This window comes from Aspergillus viridinutans (assembly GCF_018404265.1).
Source record: "Aspergillus viridinutans IFM 47045 DNA, scaffold_2, whole genome shotgun sequence".
In the NCBI taxonomy this organism is placed as follows: Eukaryota; Fungi; Ascomycota; class Eurotiomycetes; order Eurotiales; family Aspergillaceae; genus Aspergillus; species Aspergillus viridinutans.
Window position 1 is genome coordinate 1,944,935 of NW_025091218.1, and position 17,342 is coordinate 1,962,276.

The window sequence follows — 17,342 nt, forward strand, 5'->3', positions numbered from 1 at the left end:
TTATTTGTAAGCTAACCAACAAGCTGTGCGACCCAGTATCTAAGTAATGACTGAAGCTAGATAATTCTAAGTATCTCGATTGTGTTTGTACGGCGTTCATAATAGCGTGCTTATACAGATCATCTAATAATCTCAGCCCTCTTTTGAGTGAAGAGGTGATTCGATTCCAGATGACGTACCTCGGGTATTGTTCAGCTCCAGCTGTTTTCCGACCATGCTTCTTCGGCCTAATTTCCGAACATGTTCCTTCTTTTAAGCCTACATAGAAACTACGAAAACCGAAGATAATATTGATAAAAATAGAGTGGTATGCCACGCCATTTCAAATGATGTGGAGAATTCATTACATGATTCATTCATATCTACGAGGCCCAATTTTTCATGCCGCCAATTTTAACAAAGAAAGACATTCGCAGGAAAAGAAACAGAATTCAACAGCAAGACAGATCAAGGCAATTTCCCAATCTAAGTCTGGATCTTCTGCTTAAGGAGCTCCTTGAGGGTGACGGCGTCAGCCGCGAACTTGGAGATACCCTCGCGCAGCTTCTCGACGGCCATAGCCTCCTCGTTGAAGTCGAAGCGGAAGGTAGCCTCGTCGTGGAGGTAGCTGCGCTTGGGAATGTCGAGGCTGGCGGCGCCGGCGGCGTCGAGCTTCTTGGGGACGGGGGCTGTCGAGTTATACAGCTCCTCGAGCAGATTGGGCTACACCTCTAGGTTAGTTTTCGTTCGGCGACGATTAGGATGGATAAGATACCGAGATGGTCAAGTAGTCACAGCCAGCCAACTCTGTGATCTCACCGGTGTTACGGAAGGAAGCTCCCATGACGATGGTCTTGTAACCGTACTTCTTGTAGTAGTTGAAAATGCTCTGAACGGACTTGACACCGGGATCCTCCTCGGGGCTGAAGTCGCGCTTGTGCGCAGCCTTGTACCAATCCAGGATACGGCCGACGAAAGGGGAGATGAGGAAAGCACCGGCCTCAGCAGCAGCAATGGCCTGGACAAGGGAGAACATGAGGGTCAGGTTGCAGTTGATGCCGTGCTGAGACTGCAGGATGTGGGCGGCCTTGATACCCTCCCAGGTGGAGGCAATCTTGATAAGAATACGGTCCTTGGAGATGCCTTGTTTCTCGTACAGCTGCACAAGTCAGCGATGTCATCGTCATCTGTCGATTCGGACGGGTCCGGCGTACCTTGATGATGTGAAGGGCCTTGTCGACGGAAGCCTGGGTGTCGAAGGAGTAATGGGCATCGACCTCCGTGGAGACCTTGCCGGGGATGATCTCGAGAATCTTCTTGCCGAACTCAACGAGAAGGCTGTCGAGGGTAGCGTCGACCTGCTCGTCAAGAGTCTTGCCCTGTCGGGGAGTTCAGTAACAGATCAATATCACGCGGCCATTCACAGAGCGACGGACCTCTCTCTTGCCCTTCTGGACGGCAGCGTCGATCAGGCTGGCGTACTCGGGCTTCTTAGAAGCAGCCAGGATCAAGGAAGGGTTGGTGGTAGCATCCTGAGGCTTGTACTTGCCAATGGCTGCAGAGCAGTCAATATCGGAATCGACTCTGAGCAATATTAACGGGACGGCAGAAACATACTGGCAAAGTCACCTAGAGAGACATGCTATTAGCCTATGTCCTTGCAGCCATCTATCCGCAATGATAGAAAGAACTCACCAGAGTCACAGACAACAACCTGTACAGACGGTAGACCTAGTGATTAGCGACTTCATCCTGATGTGGCGCAAAAAGGCCACGAAATAATTGGCTTTGGACTTACGGTGCCAGTGGCCTTGAGCTGTTCGAGGGCGGAAGACATTGTGTTTGTAATGTGAGGAAGGCAGTCAAGCTAATCAAACACAGGAGAGATTGAATCTGTAAGTGAAGGCGTTAGATGATCGATGGTGTGAATGATATATAAACTGTTTAAGAAGGGAAGAAGATCGAAGACGGAAGACGTGGCGAAAGGAGAATTGAAGTACTTACTTACTAACTCGGAGGGGAGGGGGGAAGATTGGCGGGCGAGAGACTTCCGCTGGTAAGGAGCAATGAATCTATGGAAATGGAAACACTGGATAATGGTGGGATGGTGGGGTTATGACGGTATGCCTCATGGATGACATGATTCTTCACATATAACCGGTCAGCATCCATCATAACCGTCTACCTCTTTAGATCCCACGTATTTTCCTCTCTCTTTTCAAAATAAACGTATTAGCCGATCTACAAGCGCTCTCTTCCATCCATTGTCATCAGCAATTATCCCGCTCTCCCCGTTGTCTTCCCTTCTCGAACCAGGTGTTTCTCGGTGCAGAGTGCTCCGATGTCCGGATAGCTCACGGTCGCTCCACTCATTGCTCCCAACTGGGCCATGCTCAAATAGTCTACGTGGTTAGGTGCCCTTTTTCCTTCACCGAAAGCCAATGGCAAACTAAATCACGGTTAAACAACTTTTGATTTCCCCTCAAAAGGCAAAATAGCCGCCGCATGTCTCCCGTCTATCTATACGTGCTTTTTGATACTATATACATACGGTTCAGTCATCCTCCATGTAGGCCAAACCGGTCAAGACGATTTGCAGCTCGTGAGCGGATGACAGTGAAAAGACAAGATCGCCAGACGGGAAGAAAGATTCATTACCCGGGATGTCGCTGCTCAACATGCTCGAGTAGCACAGCGATTTTGTAGAGTACCTCTTTAGTCTCGGCGAAAACCTTCAACGGCGTTGAACGCAATTCCACTCGTACTGACTCAAGAGATAAGCTTACTGTGCCATATCATAGAGACTGATGGACCACTTACCACTCTTCCAGCCTCGTCAGCTGTGTACACCACGTGAGGAAGGGTCAGAATGCAGCTGATTCCCGCGGAGATATTGGCGCCATTGTCTCGATTGTTGTCAATGTGATGGAGTTGCCGAATGAGTTCCAACTCGAAACGTCCGTCCCGAATGATCTTGTTCCATATCTTGAGGTTGCACGTTAGCCTTCAACCTGAAGGGAGAGAAAGGACAGCTTTCGAAAAGAGTCAGGGAAATCTCACATTGACCACCCCCTTTCTATGACCTGTGAAGATGAGCTCGCGTTCCTGCCACTCATTATCCACGCCTTCGTAGAACACGCAGGACATGACACGATCGTCAATCGATTCACACACGTCTTGGTCGAGCAACAGCGCTCCGTTCAGTGTATAGATACTGATGCGATTTCCACGGCAAACCATAATCTCTCCCGTTACATCATTTATCCGGGCACACTGGGCTGAGGTCAGCTTCTGTCGAGAATAGCAGGATTGCATTTTTAATCGGCAGGCATCACTTACATCAACTGGGCCGCTAGCTGGGAGCTCCCGGACAAAAGTATGCTGATTGAGATCCCAGAGCATGATCTGGCCATCTGTGGAAGCGGAAAGCAGGGCGCTGAACGAGCGTGAGACGGCGAGAAAATTGACAGGAGTACGATGTCCAAAAAGTGATCCTGCGGGCTGCAAGTCTACAGATTTGGCAGTTGAGTTATATGTCCATATCGATACAACACAATCTGTGCCCGAGGTGACCAATGTCCGGGAGTCTGCGAAAATCGTACAGGACAGTTGCCCAATATGTAAATGCTCGAAATGGCCAAGAATCTGTGCTTGTTAGTATACACCTGAGACGGCCTATTTGAGTAGCATGCGCATAGCTACCTTCCGGCTGTCCGCAGAGTAGAACCGAACACTTCCATCAAAAAATCCCCATTCCATATATTTGTCGTAGTTGGGAGGGATATTCACTCTGAGCGGAGCAGCACAAAGCAAGCGGTCATGCTTCATCGATAAGGTCGTAACCTGTTCTCCAGTATCTTTGTCCATCATTAGCGCCCGAGACCAGAACCGCAACAGACAATGAGCCTTACCTAGCAGGGAAAGAGGAAGTTGTGTAAGCGATTCAGCTAGGCGGTCGAGTCGTGGAACGTTATGCCGTGTATCTTCTCTTGGAGGGTGAGGCCGAGTGAAAATTTGGTGCGGAGTCTGGCCAAAGTTGTGAATGATACCAATTGTGGCCAGCCGTTCCACAGGGTCATCGATGTTATCAATATCTTTCGCCCCTTGGTATGAAAGATGATGGAAGACATTGACCGCCTCAATTGCGGCCTCTCCTTTTTGCTTACAGCCAAAAACGAGATCGATCCAATGATGCAGGTTCTCAGTCACGTAAGGACTTTCCAGCGCTTCGCGATGCTTTGCGATGAAAATCTTCGGATCTCCCTTAGCCCACGGCGGCAATTCCACCGAATCGATAGCTGTTGTCATGTTCTGAAGAAGACCGAAATCGTACTTGTTGGAGTTGACAAGGAATTCTGGAAGATAGAAGAACTCGGGTGTCAATTCTCTGACATCAGACATGTTGCCACGAGAGGCCGATTCCCACGCTTTTCCAATGGAATAGAAGAGACGGTCAGCGTGATCGAATGTTCCCCCCTGGAGGAGGAGGTATGATTTTACAAAAGGCTGCAGACGAATGAGATACGAGCAGACAATCATCGCCGAGGAATAGTGCGTTCCATAGTGGAATGGCGGAGAGCCCCCGTCGCCCATTTCTGCGAAAGCCTTGTACCGTTCCCTAAATTCGGCCTCCCGCTCCGGTGTCTGGCATCCCATAGGTTTTGACAGGTCACGAAAAGCTTTGGGGTCTGTTAAGTCCAATTCTTCGCTAGTGTAATCCGCCAGCACCCACGGGAAGACTGGGTACTGTGTTAGATCGTTAAACGTCCTTCCGGCGAGCGTGTTGATCAACATGAGATAATGAAAGTTGGATATTTCGCCTTTGATCCATTTCCGTGTGGCCGGGTGCACAGGCGAATGACCAAAGACACTCGCAAATTTGGATCCGAGGGACTGCGGCGCATCCTCCTGGCTTCGAAGGGTTTCAAATCTCCACACGTCTTCCGGCCGCGAGTGGCCAGCACTACCCGTCACTTGCGGAGCCTTGCTCGCGAGCTGGCTGCATAGATTATCTCGGGCTCGAGAAGATATCAACGTCAGCAGGTAGCTGGTACCGTCAGTGAAGAAGACCTCGAGAGCGACATCACGGAAAAGGAATCGTCTTTTGGAAACGCTGACCAGATCAGACCATTTCCAGCTTCTGGTTTCGTGTTCCTGTGTCCTGCGCTCAAAGGATTCTCTGCCGGCAATCATGCGAACGTAGGGATCACGCTCATCCGGGGGTGCTTGCCAGACGTTCACTATCTCACCATCCGACCTTTGAAAGAAATTATCCAAGATATAGATGTGATCCTTGCCAAGGATCAACAGGCCCTCGCATGCTTCCAAGCCAATAATTCGAGACATATTGCATACATTTTCGACCTGATCGCCGCGATGCAGACTTCGCATCACCTTTCTGTTTTTATCTTCATAGTCTTCGAGGTCAGCCTTGGGATCATCGATCATCTCGAAGCTCTCTTCCAGGACACTTCTACTGTCCGAGTGGGCATCCTGCTGATTGTCGTCCGTATTCTCTGCGGCCAAGACCGTAGGTGTCAAGCCTGTTGTATTACCGCTGGGTGATGGTTGCACCTGGGTGTCGATTTTGATAGCTGGGGGCTCCGATGCTTTCCTTTTCGGTTGATAATCCTGCCGTTCTCCCGACTCATCTGGAACCATGCGAAGTCGCATACGGCTTCGTCCTTCTGTCTGGTCTAGGCGCCATTTCCTATCCTTGTCTTCTGCAAGGACACCTCCAAACCGCTTTAGATCCACGGTCATGTGAGAGAACGCCGTCCACATGAATACTGAGTTATCCTGCTGATCCTGCAGCGCTCGTTGATATTTCAGAAACTCAGACGCCGATATGTTTGAGACCCAATGGGGAAAAGTTGTCTCGTGTTTACGTGTCACTTCTTCAGCGAGTCTTTCTAATTGATTCCAGTGTCGTAATTTCTCCTGGCGCTTGGAGGCTCTTGCACGGGTTGAGGAGTCAATCTTTGAGCTCTCTTCTTGGACGAAAGTCTCCCATGACCTAGACAGCAACCCGAGAAACATTGCATTGAGATCGTCCTGATGACCATCGACCGACTGTAGGAAAGCTTTGTCCTCCATACCTACAAGGGCTTCAAAGCCATCAGAGAGCCGTTTCTGCAGGGGAATGGCCGCCTGACTCAGAATAGCAGACATCTCAGCGGGCTTTTGCACGAGAATGACTCTCCACAAGCCCGCTGCAGCAAGGCGAGTGTCCCAATATTGGCTGATCAGTTTTGTGTAGAGGAGGTAGGACAACAGCCGCAGATAATCTGATGGCACTTCACCTTCGAAAAGCAGGACCACTTGCCAATAACTCAAACGATTCAAGAACTCACAGGCCTCTTTGTCATCGACTTCTGATAATTTGAGCAGAACAACACGGAACAGAGTGGACCGTATTGTTGTGACCGCTTGGCTACAGAGCCTTACACTCTTCAAACTTGAAACATTCGACTGCTGGAGATATTCCAGAATTGCGCCCGCAAATTCGAGGATGTGAGTTGCGCCGTCAATGAACCACCCCTCATATACTGCTTCTCCAATATGGGTTGCAAAACGTCCCATATTAGAAAGCGCTCGCGGTTCCAGAAGAAGTTGCGGTTCAGAGATTGTAACATCCCGCAGTCTGGAAAGGAGGCTCCGCAATATCCAGGAGTTGAAATACGCTTGTTGCTCAAGAGAGCTCGTCGGCGTCTTGAGGTATAAACCAAGTCCAGCAAAATCCTTTCGCTCCAGCAATTGATCGCAGAACACAGACAGAATTAGACTTAGAATTTCTTGCACAAGAGCATGGTTTGTAGCTGACATGTCAGGAGGGGACCCGAGTGGTATGAAAGCTTTGTGTATACGTGCAAAGGAAGGTGAGAAATTGGTCCTATCTGAAGAGACGAGGATGAAAGATGATCCGCGTCGCAATGGACCAGCTTGTCTATCGCGACTGCTCGACCCTTCAACTGTTGTGGTGTGCAATCCTGCTGTTCCACTTGAACGCGGTCGAACAGGTAAAGTATGATCTTGAGAATGGTTTTTAGCAGCACGAGACTTAAGTTCAAAATCTGTGCTTGAAATGTTCGAACCAACAACAACCGGAAATGTCACATATAGTAACCACTGGACGTAATCTGACTGTGCAGCAAAGTCCCGGAAGTCGGCAGATTTCTGATGTAAATCAGCAAACAACCAAACAACAGCGTCCAGGAGAGAAATTTGCTTTGTCAGTTCAGTCACCCGTGTAGTCAAGGACGCAGGAGGAGATTCAAGCCGAACTGGGGACTCCCGCAGAGACTTGGTGCCATGGGCACCAGAGGAAGATAATTCGTCAGCCGATATTACACTTTGTAATCCCAATTGCATCATTTCCATGAGTACAGGGAGAATTTCAGGAAAAGCAACCCGGGGTTGGCCATTTGACGATAGGATCTCTATCAACCCCGGTCGATTGAACGGCTGATCCAGCCTCATATCGCCGACATCGAGCCCAAACAGGATGCCGAGACAAATACACCATATGGCGGGTACCTTCCACCAGCTTCTCAGGCGATGTCGCATAATAATATAGCCTCCAGTTTTCTCGGAGAACTTCTTGCTGTAGACATCACCGTGGCTGACTATCAAACGAGCCAAGATCTTGGTCGCGAGGGCAACGATTTCAGGTTCATCCTCACAAATGAGATACAGAAGCCACTACAGCAGCAAAAGGTTAGGACTACCGATGAAAACACAACGGGAGACTTTTTCTCATACCTTGTTCGTCACAGAACGCGCAAACTTTTTGAGTGGTGTAAGGTCATGAGAATCGCAGAGGACAGAAGAGTACATTCGTAGCATCTCAACTGCTATCTTTGTGCTTGATACATAGTCCCCTCGCTCCGCCGACGCCGCAATCTGTTGAGAACCGGCGGTGAACCGCAGACTCTTCTTTTTCTGGAGTCTGCTCGGTTCTCTGGTCTTATGAATAGCATAAGTGATGAAGAGAGCCAAGGAACGGAAGAGATCTGCAGAAAGACAACTTTCCATGAGAGATCGAAAAGCAGAAATTAGAAGACGAAGGGATTCAGAGGCGAACTCGTCACCCTTGAGCGCCTCTAGTAACCTTTTGTTGACGCCTATAGAAATCGTCAGCCAAAAAAGAAGTGTAGAACGCGCAAAGGGAAAGATATGAACCTACGCATGCGAGAAAGACGTTTTGCATTGAAACGAAGATAGTTACTTTCGCCAGCGAAAGTGGAGAATTGAGAGTAGTATAAACTCAGTTGAGCGGAATCCCCTAGTCTCCAGATGTCAAGATCCACGAGCAACACCCTGTAGGCCAGTGGATTTGTAATTATCGATCGGTTAGGGTGCTCGAAATCATATCCAACGAATTTGAGAGTCAGTCGAAGAAGGTCAAGACCGAAAGCATATCGTTCCTCGAGATTGGAGCAAATGCTAGAAGCCCTACTTGTCGCAGAACTATTCCCCAGCCCAAATTTGTCTCGAAGTATCGCTGCAAGAATCCCGTACCCGTTTTCCCTTTCCATCGCTTCACTATTTCGCCAATTGTCCTGTACAGCTTCGTACAAGGCTTCAACCGCAAGAGTCAAGCATTCCTTGGTTTTTGCGGCGTGCACCAGACTCAGGTGGACCGCCGCACAACCTCCGATGCGCCAACTGACGTCGTCAAGTGAATGAGGGACTGAAACAACCGGATCCCCTGTCAAAACACCCATACCATGGGCCTGCGTCAAAGCGTCGTTCAACGACGGAATGGCGCCATTGGCAGCTACTGCATTGCCGCCTGCCTTCGTCAACAGATGCAGATTCTTGATGGCTTTTCTGGAAAGACTCTTGATGAGCTGAGACTCATCAATGTTGTTATTATCGTCATCATCTAACACGGACATAGGTGAGATGTTAATCAAGATCGACCCCTCGCGGATCAGAACGCTTGCTTTTCGCCGAATCGCAGTGACGATGTCTGACGCTTCCTCCTTGCCAGGGTGCAGATGCTCGTTTCGCAGGTTAAGTGTCGCGGAGGCCTTATAAGTTTGAAAAGAGCCCAAGCAATCTTGGAAATTGCCAAAATATCGAGGGCCCAGATTGTAAAAGACGGCAATCATATCATCACTGTGGGCTTCCTCAAAGAGGAGCGCATTGGCCAGGGACCAGCGTGATACGGAGACAGCCTTTCCAAGTTTCATCGCCAAATCCTGGGGGGTGCCAAAGAATGCCTGCACACGTGGCAATCGATTAGGAGTATTAGATACGGGCACACACGGGTAGTCAATCCTTAACTGCTCGACAAATTCGCCATCAATGAACAAAGAAGCCCGGGAATGCGATGGTGGCCTGGGCTTTTTATGAACCACACATATGTGATACCAACGGTTCGGTTCGAAAGCCATCGACTTGAATCGAACACTAGGGCGAGTTCCTCTGATTGACGTTTGTAAAATAAAGTTGCGAGTGTCTCTCTCGAGATACGCCAGTAAAAAACATGATTGACTCGCGTCAAAAGCGCCAAATATTGTAGTGTGTGTACTTGGATCGAACCTATCAAATCGGGCCCACACTGCAATAGTGTAGCCTGAGGAAGTAACGGGAGGGAATGGTCGACCCAAGGTCGAAAACTCTAAGGAGGAATATCCATGGAGTGACATGTCGAACTGTATCAACGGGGGTTCTTTGGAACACTTTAAAACATCGACGAGAAACCGCAGCATTCTTGCACAACCATGGGCTTGCCGATACAAGGTAGCCGCATCTTCCAGACTAGTCAATCCTTGAGCACAGAGAAGTTGAGCCAGGTCCTGGTAAACTGTTCTCTCTGACTCTAGGCGGTCACTTCCGAACATAATAGGCAGTATTGAACTTAATATCCCAGTGGCGTGCAGCGCTGTCAGATTTCTTTGAGACTGATGAGCCAACTGACACAGGCAGGCGGGCAAAACTAGTCTCTGAACTCTGTAGTCGGAAGGAGAAGACGCCGATTGCTTCAACCACCCTTTCAGAAACGGACCCAAAAGTTCTGGCACCTCGACGGTCTCCGAGCTCCCAATGCGTCGATCAACTTCCGCCTTGACATCCTGCTGAAGCAATTCCTCGACGGATTGAAACTTCGCTTTGAGTGTCGTGAAGATACCAGCAACCGCTTCCTGGCAGAGAGACGCGGCCAGGATGCCACCATAAAATTGTTCCGTATCACCTTGAGCGCTGTTAAATTTTGGGACTATTATGTCCAGTGCTTCCTGCAGAGCTGCTATACCTCCGCCCGATATCCGTTTGGCGAAGTAACGCTTGTTCCCGAAATTCCCTTTCAGGCTCTCAGCCAGGACGGCCAAAGCATCTTTGTAGAGGGTCAAGAGAGACCTTCTCTCTTCTGCTGATAACTCTGTCGGCTCGTACAGATGCGAGAGCTTCTTCGCGAGCTGCAGTAGCGTCTCGAAGCCATCAAGATGTCGAAAGGCCTCCTGGGCATCTCTTGGACGATCATTATCAAGGAAAGTGTGACGCAGACGTAGCAAAGATTCAGTCGCGGTATGAAATTGCTGCGAGGCAAACGTCTGCTTGTCGCAATTATCGCAGGTGGCTTTGAGCTCTTGAATAAGTGGCGCTAATTCGGTGGCAGCAGCTGATCGTTCCGTCGACGAGGAAGTGGAGGGAGGGAGGTTGGAAGTAGGCTTGCTCATCTCGCCGCTTAAGCTTTACCCTCGACTATCGACCTGATGGCCAACGACCATCAGACACCATGAACCTGCTCTTGGCGTTATGATGAAGGCGGTCTGCATTGGTATGTGTACTGCTATCAAGTCGGCCTGGAGAAATCAAACGAGGATCTGCGATAATGATGATTGAAACCTAACGAGGGGTAGACAGCTCCTGTTAGATTACCAATTCAGGGAATTTATCAGCTTCGAATATAGACTAGACTTACATACTATCGAATTTGATCCTTGGCTCAATTCCGATGTCACTCAAAGCATCCCTTCTCTCCTCACGACAGCGGGGAAACACACAAAACCGAAATCTGTGGCTGAGTGTCCAATCTGCCTTCCTCAAGCGGAGACCATCAGGTGACGAAAGCGGCCATTCCAGTGTGATAGGCTGACAGCTATTATTGGACAGCTATCGACATCGATAAGCATGGAGTCGTTATCACTGCTGCTTCTTGGTTCAGGTCCACGGTGTTACCTAGGTTATGTAAGATGCGGGTATTACTCCCGTACAGCAGGCAGGCACCTAGTAACATTACTCGGGTCGATCAACCTGATTTCCTGGCTATTTAGTTGTCAGGCGAGCACTCGAAGGCAGCACGCGACTGGATGGATATATTGCTCTTCTGAAACTCCGCTCCGCAAGAACCCTGGACTCTGTGGCTGAGTACATGCTACAAGTACCTGCAGTGTATACTCCCTAACCTCAGGTACGTACTAGGTAAGGTAAGTACCTAGTTACAGGGAACACTTAGTTAAGGCTGCAGAAGTTGTTACAAGGGTATAAAATTATATCTGCTGTTCAGCGTCATCTTCCACTGATGAGCTTGTCAACAGGTTATCATGATTGAGTCACACTTAATATCTGCCTTGCACATGAGGAATGATAGGTTAGGATGTAAGTACCTAGTACCTAGGTAGCTAGGTAGCCTTTGCTCCACCCGGCTACGCCTCACTCCAAGGCACTAAGGTACCAGATAGCAAGTACATACCCAGCCTTACAGAGTAAGCTGGTTCGAATACAGGGCAATTCGTAATGAGCACTCTTATCTTTCCAGGTTGAGGGGAATTTTACGTACCATGATAGAAGGATTTACCATATCATGATGCGGATGATTAATACCATTACCATTCTGTTACCTACCGCCCATCCGCCATACCCCAGGTCGTACCCGCTGCTGCGCTAAACTGGCTGATCGACAGCCAGTCAGGCTGCGTGCTCCAGGGCATCTGCCGTAAGTTACGGTATCCCGGGTTGCATCATCCTCTGCTGCCCTTGCCTGCTGAGGAGTCCCTTAGGTAGTAGGCAGTTCTCCTCTTCTTCTACTCCAACCTTCCCCATCCTCGACTTCATCCTTCATCTCTCCTTCATCCAACTTCAACCACCTATTCCATCTTTCATCTTATTATTCCATTTGTTTCCTGACTCTTTGTCCTAGTCATCCATCATGAAAGGCTATCTCGGCCTTTCTATACTCCCGTTGCTCGCCGCGGCGTCCCCTGTTGTTGTTGACTCCATCCACAATGGAGCCGCCCCCATTCTCTCGTCCATGAACGCCAAGGAGGTTCCAGACTCCTACATTGTTGTTTTCAAGAAGCACGTCAATGCTGAGTCCGCGGCTGCTCATCACTCTTGGGTGCAGGACATCCACAGTTCTCAGAACGAGCGGGTCGAGTTGAGGAAACGGTCCCTCTTCGGGTTCGGTGAGGACGCCTACCTCGGTCTGAAGAACACCTTCGACATCGCCGGCTCGCTTGTGGGCTACTCAGGACACTTCCATGAAGATGTTATTGAGCAAGTTCGCAAACACCCTGATGTATGTGGCCTGATAGGACCCTCACGTAGTCACTACATGGAGCCATAGCTAATGGGACTCATTCCAGGTTGATTATATCGAGAAGGACTCCGAGGTTCACACTATGGAGGATCCCACTGTCGAGAAGAGCGCTCCTTGGGGTCTGGCCCGTATCTCTCATCGTGACAGCCTCTCCTTTGGTACATTCAACAAGTACCTGTATGCATCGGAGGGCGGTGAGGGTGTTGACGCCTACACCATTGACACCGGCATCAATGTCGATCATGTTGATTTCGAAGGTCGTGCCCAGTGGGGCAAGACCATTCCTACCGATGATGAGGACGCTGATGGCAATGGTCACGGAACGCACTGCTCTGGAACCATTGCCGGTCGGAAGTATGGTGTCGCTAAGAAGGCCAACCTCTACGCCGTCAAGGTCCTCAGATCAAGTGGCTCTGGTACAATGTCTGATGTCGTGGCCGGCGTCGAGTGGGCTGTCAAGTCTCACCTCAAGAAGGCCAAGGATGCCAAGGACGGTAAGATCAAGGGATTCAAGGGCAGTGTTGCCAACATGAGTCTTGGTGGTGGCAAATCCAGGACGCTCGAAGCTGCTGTCAATGCTGGTGTTGAAGCTGGTCTTCACTTGGCTGTTGCGGCCGGTAACGATAATGCCGATGCCTGCAACTACTCTCCAGCAGCTGCCGAGAAGCCCATTACTGTTGGTGCCTCAACGCTCCAGGATGAGCGTGCCTACTTCTCCAACTATGGAAAGTGCACTGATATCTTCGCTCCTGGCCTCAACATCCTCTCCACCTGGATTGGCTCTAAGCATGCTGTCAATACCATCTCCGGCACTTCGATGGCGTCTCCCCACATTGCCGGTCTGTTGGCTTACTTTGTGTCTCTGCAGCCTGCTAAGGACTCTGCCTTTGCTGTGGATGAGCTCACTCCTAAGAAGCTGAAGAAGGATATCATCGCCATTGCTACGCAGGGCGCCCTCACAGACATCCCGTCTGACACTCCCAACGTAAGTTTTCAGTTCTATGATTCGACACTACTTGTGTGAAAAGAAGAAAGAGCTAACAGCTTCTATAGCTCCTTGCCTGGAACGGTGGTGGGTCTTCCAACTTCACCGACATCGTTGCAAATGGCGGCTACAAGGTCACTGCCTCCGTCAAGGATCGCTTCGAGGGTCTTGTTCACAAGGCCGAGAAACTGCTCACCGAGGAGCTTGGTGCCATCTACAGCGAGATTCACGATGCTGCTATTGCATAGATGTGGAGTCTCATGGTTCAAGGGCATGTATTCATCTTATGGGGCTGGGGAACAGGCCGTTGATGAGGGAACACTGGCGCACGTTTTGTCTTTTGCTCTGGCTATATGCAGTTGTCGATGCATTGATTGCATCGTTTATTTACTCTCATTTCTACCGTAGTATACACGTCCACAACCCATACTTTTTGAAGACTGATTTAGAGGTTTGTTTGCGCGCTTCATCAGATTGGCAATTTAAGAATGCGCAATTCCACTTAGATTCAGCGTCTAGTCAATTGTACATGAGATGATCTCGAGCGCTGAAACTCGTTGATCAAATGGTTCGAGATCAGCACTTAGGCAAGGATGTGTCACGCGGACATCAGGACCATCATATGGTTTTCTTTCTAGTTTACGCAATTCTCCTACTGAAGTGCGTGATTGATTCTGAATACTCCTCAAGCAAAAGGCGAACCACCGTAGCCCAGAGACGTGGTTGTTGGCCCACCGCTTTGTGATATACATACTCCCCGTCCTGTGAAAAGTGTCCAAATCACTCGCTCCATGAGCCTTGAACAAAAAGACTTCAGACAGCTAGTAGCGTCTTCTCTACTTGACCCGCAAAGAACACAATATGCGAAGCCATAATAATGACAGCAGATAGAGCTAACACAGACCACTTCTGGGACCGCGTTTTGACACACAGCTGACACCACGCATTCCCTCTGCTTACCCGAAACTAGTCCTGTACGACGTGCGATGGAGCCGCATGAACCCGAAGGGCACATAGCAGATGGCACAAGTAGATTTTCCCATGTGATTTCTGTGACTCTTGCAGGTTATTGTGTCATATTTGCAACATGGGGTCGGGTGGTATGACCTGTGGAAAATGAAAAAGGAGGAGCATGAGACCAGGGGTACCTGCATGGATAGTGGTCTCTGACGAGTTGGCCCATGTGTTTGGTGACCTGGTACCTTGGGCTTGAGGTAGGAGGGAGTGGGCATCTCACTAGGACTTGCTGTAGGTAGGGGCTGTTGTCGTGACATCTGACCTATATCCGTGCTAGAATGTTTAAGAAGGAACATGCGCTACAATAGAAGAGTCCACGACTGTTTTGGGGTCTTGTCATGGGGTTAGAAATGAATACAATCATGGTGGAACGGAATGTGTCTTGGAAAATTGCTTGCATCCATGGATTACATACAATGCAGCAAGAATACATCAGGAAATGAACCAGAGAAAGCAGTAATGACGATGTTGGTACAGCCGTCCGATAGAAAGCAAGCAAAGATACCCAGCTGTAATGGATAAATTTGTGATAGATATGGCCGTGAATCAATGAAAAAAGCCCGTAGCTCGCCGATGCGCCTGCGCTATGCATAGAAAGCCCATAAGATCTTCGCCACAGAAATGAGACCCGCAGAAGGATCGTGATCAAAAGAAGCAAAATCCTCCTCTAAAAATCGTGAAAGCAGTGCCAAAATTACTATCAATCCTGGTCGTCTTCCTCATCGTCACTGCCGGTATCCTGGTCGTCAAGATCCAAGTCCTCGTCTGAGTCACTTCCCCCAAACACGTCGCTGTCGACTTCACTGTCGGCCCAGAAGTCTGCATCGTCGACCTTCTCTGTTGGTCTGTTCATCGAGGACTCATGAGTGGGCATGATGAACCCTTCAGGAATATCCTTCTTCGACTGCTCAACATCCTTCCTCACCAGCGCCTTGTAAGAGTCGAAGTCCTTTCGTAGCATAACACCGGCATCAACATTGGCGGGCGACGACACTTCCGCATCATCTAGGAGTGATAGGATCGAGATAAGGACAGACTCGACACGTTGGGCGGGCGACCAGCGTTCCGAAGCCAGCTCCCCTGACATCTCATCCTCACCGGGCGCGTGTAGGATAGATATGCAGAGTTTGCCGTCTGGATAGATGTTGGGGTGGTAAAGAGGGCGGAGAAACCGAAACTCTACACGAGAAGTTATGAAGGTCAGTGCTGACCGAGACGAAGACAAGGAACACAGGAAGGGCTTACCAGGCGGGGAGTATGGGTAGTTCTTGGAGAACTTCATGGACGCCTTGAAGTAACCGCCGTAGTACAGAGAGTCCGGGTTCAGTACAATAAGGCCGACATTCCAGTTGAAGATATCTTCGTCATTGAGCTGCCAGGTTCATGTCAGATTGGATGTCATTATCTGCAAGGATACAGGCGGCAGTAGATCAGGTATTCCCCAAGGTCCGTGATCTCCAAAGCCTGATCCCGTAACCTGAACATATCCATATAGTAGACTAGGCGTACCTCGATGTTTACCCAATCCTCCTTAGCCAACGCCTTGTATTCGTTCATCAAAATACGCTCCGCCATGGCGGCGACAAAGAGTGCAAGCGGCTCGCGAGGGTCGATTGGAGGGACGGAGGTGGTCTGTCAAGGAGGGCGTTGCAAAGCAGGTAAGCCGAAAAGAGGCGGCAGAGTAAGCTGGCTAGCACCTTGTCAGAGGTGAATAATAAAGCAAATACTAGTGAATGACACAAAAAGAACGGAGGAGGGAATACAAGGGCAGCTCAGATGGTCGCCTGAACAGTCAAAGGCTGCCTTAGGTTTTGGCCATTGGCTTTCCTCTTTGGGTTACGGTGCCGCCGTGGCAATCCATGACGGAAAGACCCGGGGTGGCGCTACACCAGAACAGGAAAAATTGCTGTATGCAAAAAGACAGTCAGTCAGTCAGTGCCTATGTAGGTCCAGAGAGTGGCCAGGCAGGCAGCCATGTCTATCTAGGCGGCAAATTATCAGAAGGCTTTATCAGCATCAATCAGAATTTTCCCTTCATTTCATGTCCATTCCGACATTGGAATTGTATCTTACACATCGACTTGGACATCCGACCAGACCTTCGATATCTCTTTGGGTAGACCCATTACTATCTGATGCTATCATACTACCTGAAATTTGAGAATCAGATCATCCCGGAGTCGGGATGGGAATAAGAGAAGCTCTCCAAGTATGGTTGAATATTCTATCAAAGCAAGCGCGAAGTTAGAGAGTGCTCCTTCGTCTTAGGACGCCATAATAATAGGGCGGTAGTGTTGGTGGATATGATTATCACGCCAATAAGACAGTATCTTGTCAGTTGTCAAGCCGCATTTGTTCATCTCATCTCGTTGTTTGATGGGATCATGGAGCACAGGCACCTCCAGTGAGTCATGCGGCGTGCCCCAAGTCTGAGACAATCCTGGCTAGCGCGCGACTATCATTGACAATAACGCCCTCCGTCGGAATCCTAATTGATGAGACGGGTCGGATATGATGGAGGTACTGGCACTTGTCTTGAGTGCCTGCAGCTGCTTGTAATTGGAAATGTGTTTTTGCAGACTATGTATATCTCTTTATCGGAGTCGGTGTGATGAGCGAGCGAAGATCCTGCAGGAAGCAACAAGTGATTTAATAGTTCATCACTTGCTGTGATGCTGACTTCTTTATAATGGGAATCCTGATGTATTCTGTGCCTATATAGAGGGCAAGAGACGGGACAGCATAGCAAGATGGTCCTTAGGATTTTGATGGAACTGAACCTTATTGAAATCTACCATCGTCCTCTGCTCATGG

The 17,342-nt window shown here is 49.4% G+C and overlaps 4 protein-coding genes across 4 annotated transcripts; 1 reads left to right on the forward strand and 3 right to left on the reverse strand.

Annotated features, from left to right (window-relative positions):
- Nucleotides 1-465: 465 nt before the first annotated feature.
- On the reverse strand, nt 466-1,816 carry Aspvir_004211 (sedoheptulose-7-phosphate:D-glyceraldehyde-3-phosphate transaldolase TAL1; the record flags this gene model as incomplete). The annotated part of the gene is made up of 7 exons (XM_043267442.1): nt 466-702; nt 755-1,138; nt 1,194-1,358; nt 1,416-1,534; nt 1,597-1,608; nt 1,675-1,693; nt 1,778-1,816. 7 exons carry the CDS (start codon nt 1,814-1,816, stop codon nt 466-468), a joined length of 975 nt encoding a protein of 324 aa, XP_043123377.1.
- Nucleotides 1,817-2,713: 897 nt separating this feature from the next.
- On the reverse strand, nt 2,714-10,664 carry Aspvir_004212 (Beige/BEACH domain protein; the record flags this gene model as incomplete). Its single annotated transcript, XM_043267443.1, has 8 exons — nt 2,714-2,743; nt 2,800-2,964; nt 3,040-3,252; nt 3,319-3,624; nt 3,682-3,836; nt 3,891-7,680; nt 7,741-8,102; nt 8,165-10,664. The coding sequence occupies 8 exons, from the start codon at nt 10,662-10,664 to the stop codon at nt 2,714-2,716; spliced, it is 7,521 nt and encodes a 2,506-aa protein (XP_043123378.1).
- A 1,472-nt stretch (nt 10,665-12,136) lies between these two features.
- Aspvir_004213 (S8 family peptidase) lies at nt 12,137-13,759 on the forward strand (the record flags this gene model as incomplete). The annotated part of the gene is made up of 3 exons (XM_043267444.1): nt 12,137-12,505; nt 12,573-13,511; nt 13,580-13,759. 3 exons carry the CDS (start codon nt 12,137-12,139, stop codon nt 13,757-13,759), a joined length of 1,488 nt encoding a protein of 495 aa, XP_043123379.1.
- Nucleotides 13,760-15,228: 1,469 nt separating this feature from the next.
- Nucleotides 15,229-16,103, reverse strand: Aspvir_004214 (putative ubiquitin conjugating enzyme (UbcC); the record flags this gene model as incomplete). The annotated part of the gene is made up of 3 exons (XM_043267445.1): nt 15,229-15,707; nt 15,774-15,900; nt 16,038-16,103. The coding sequence occupies 3 exons, from the start codon at nt 16,101-16,103 to the stop codon at nt 15,229-15,231; spliced, it is 672 nt and encodes a 223-aa protein (XP_043123380.1).
- Between the last annotated feature and the right edge of the window lie 1,239 nt (nt 16,104-17,342).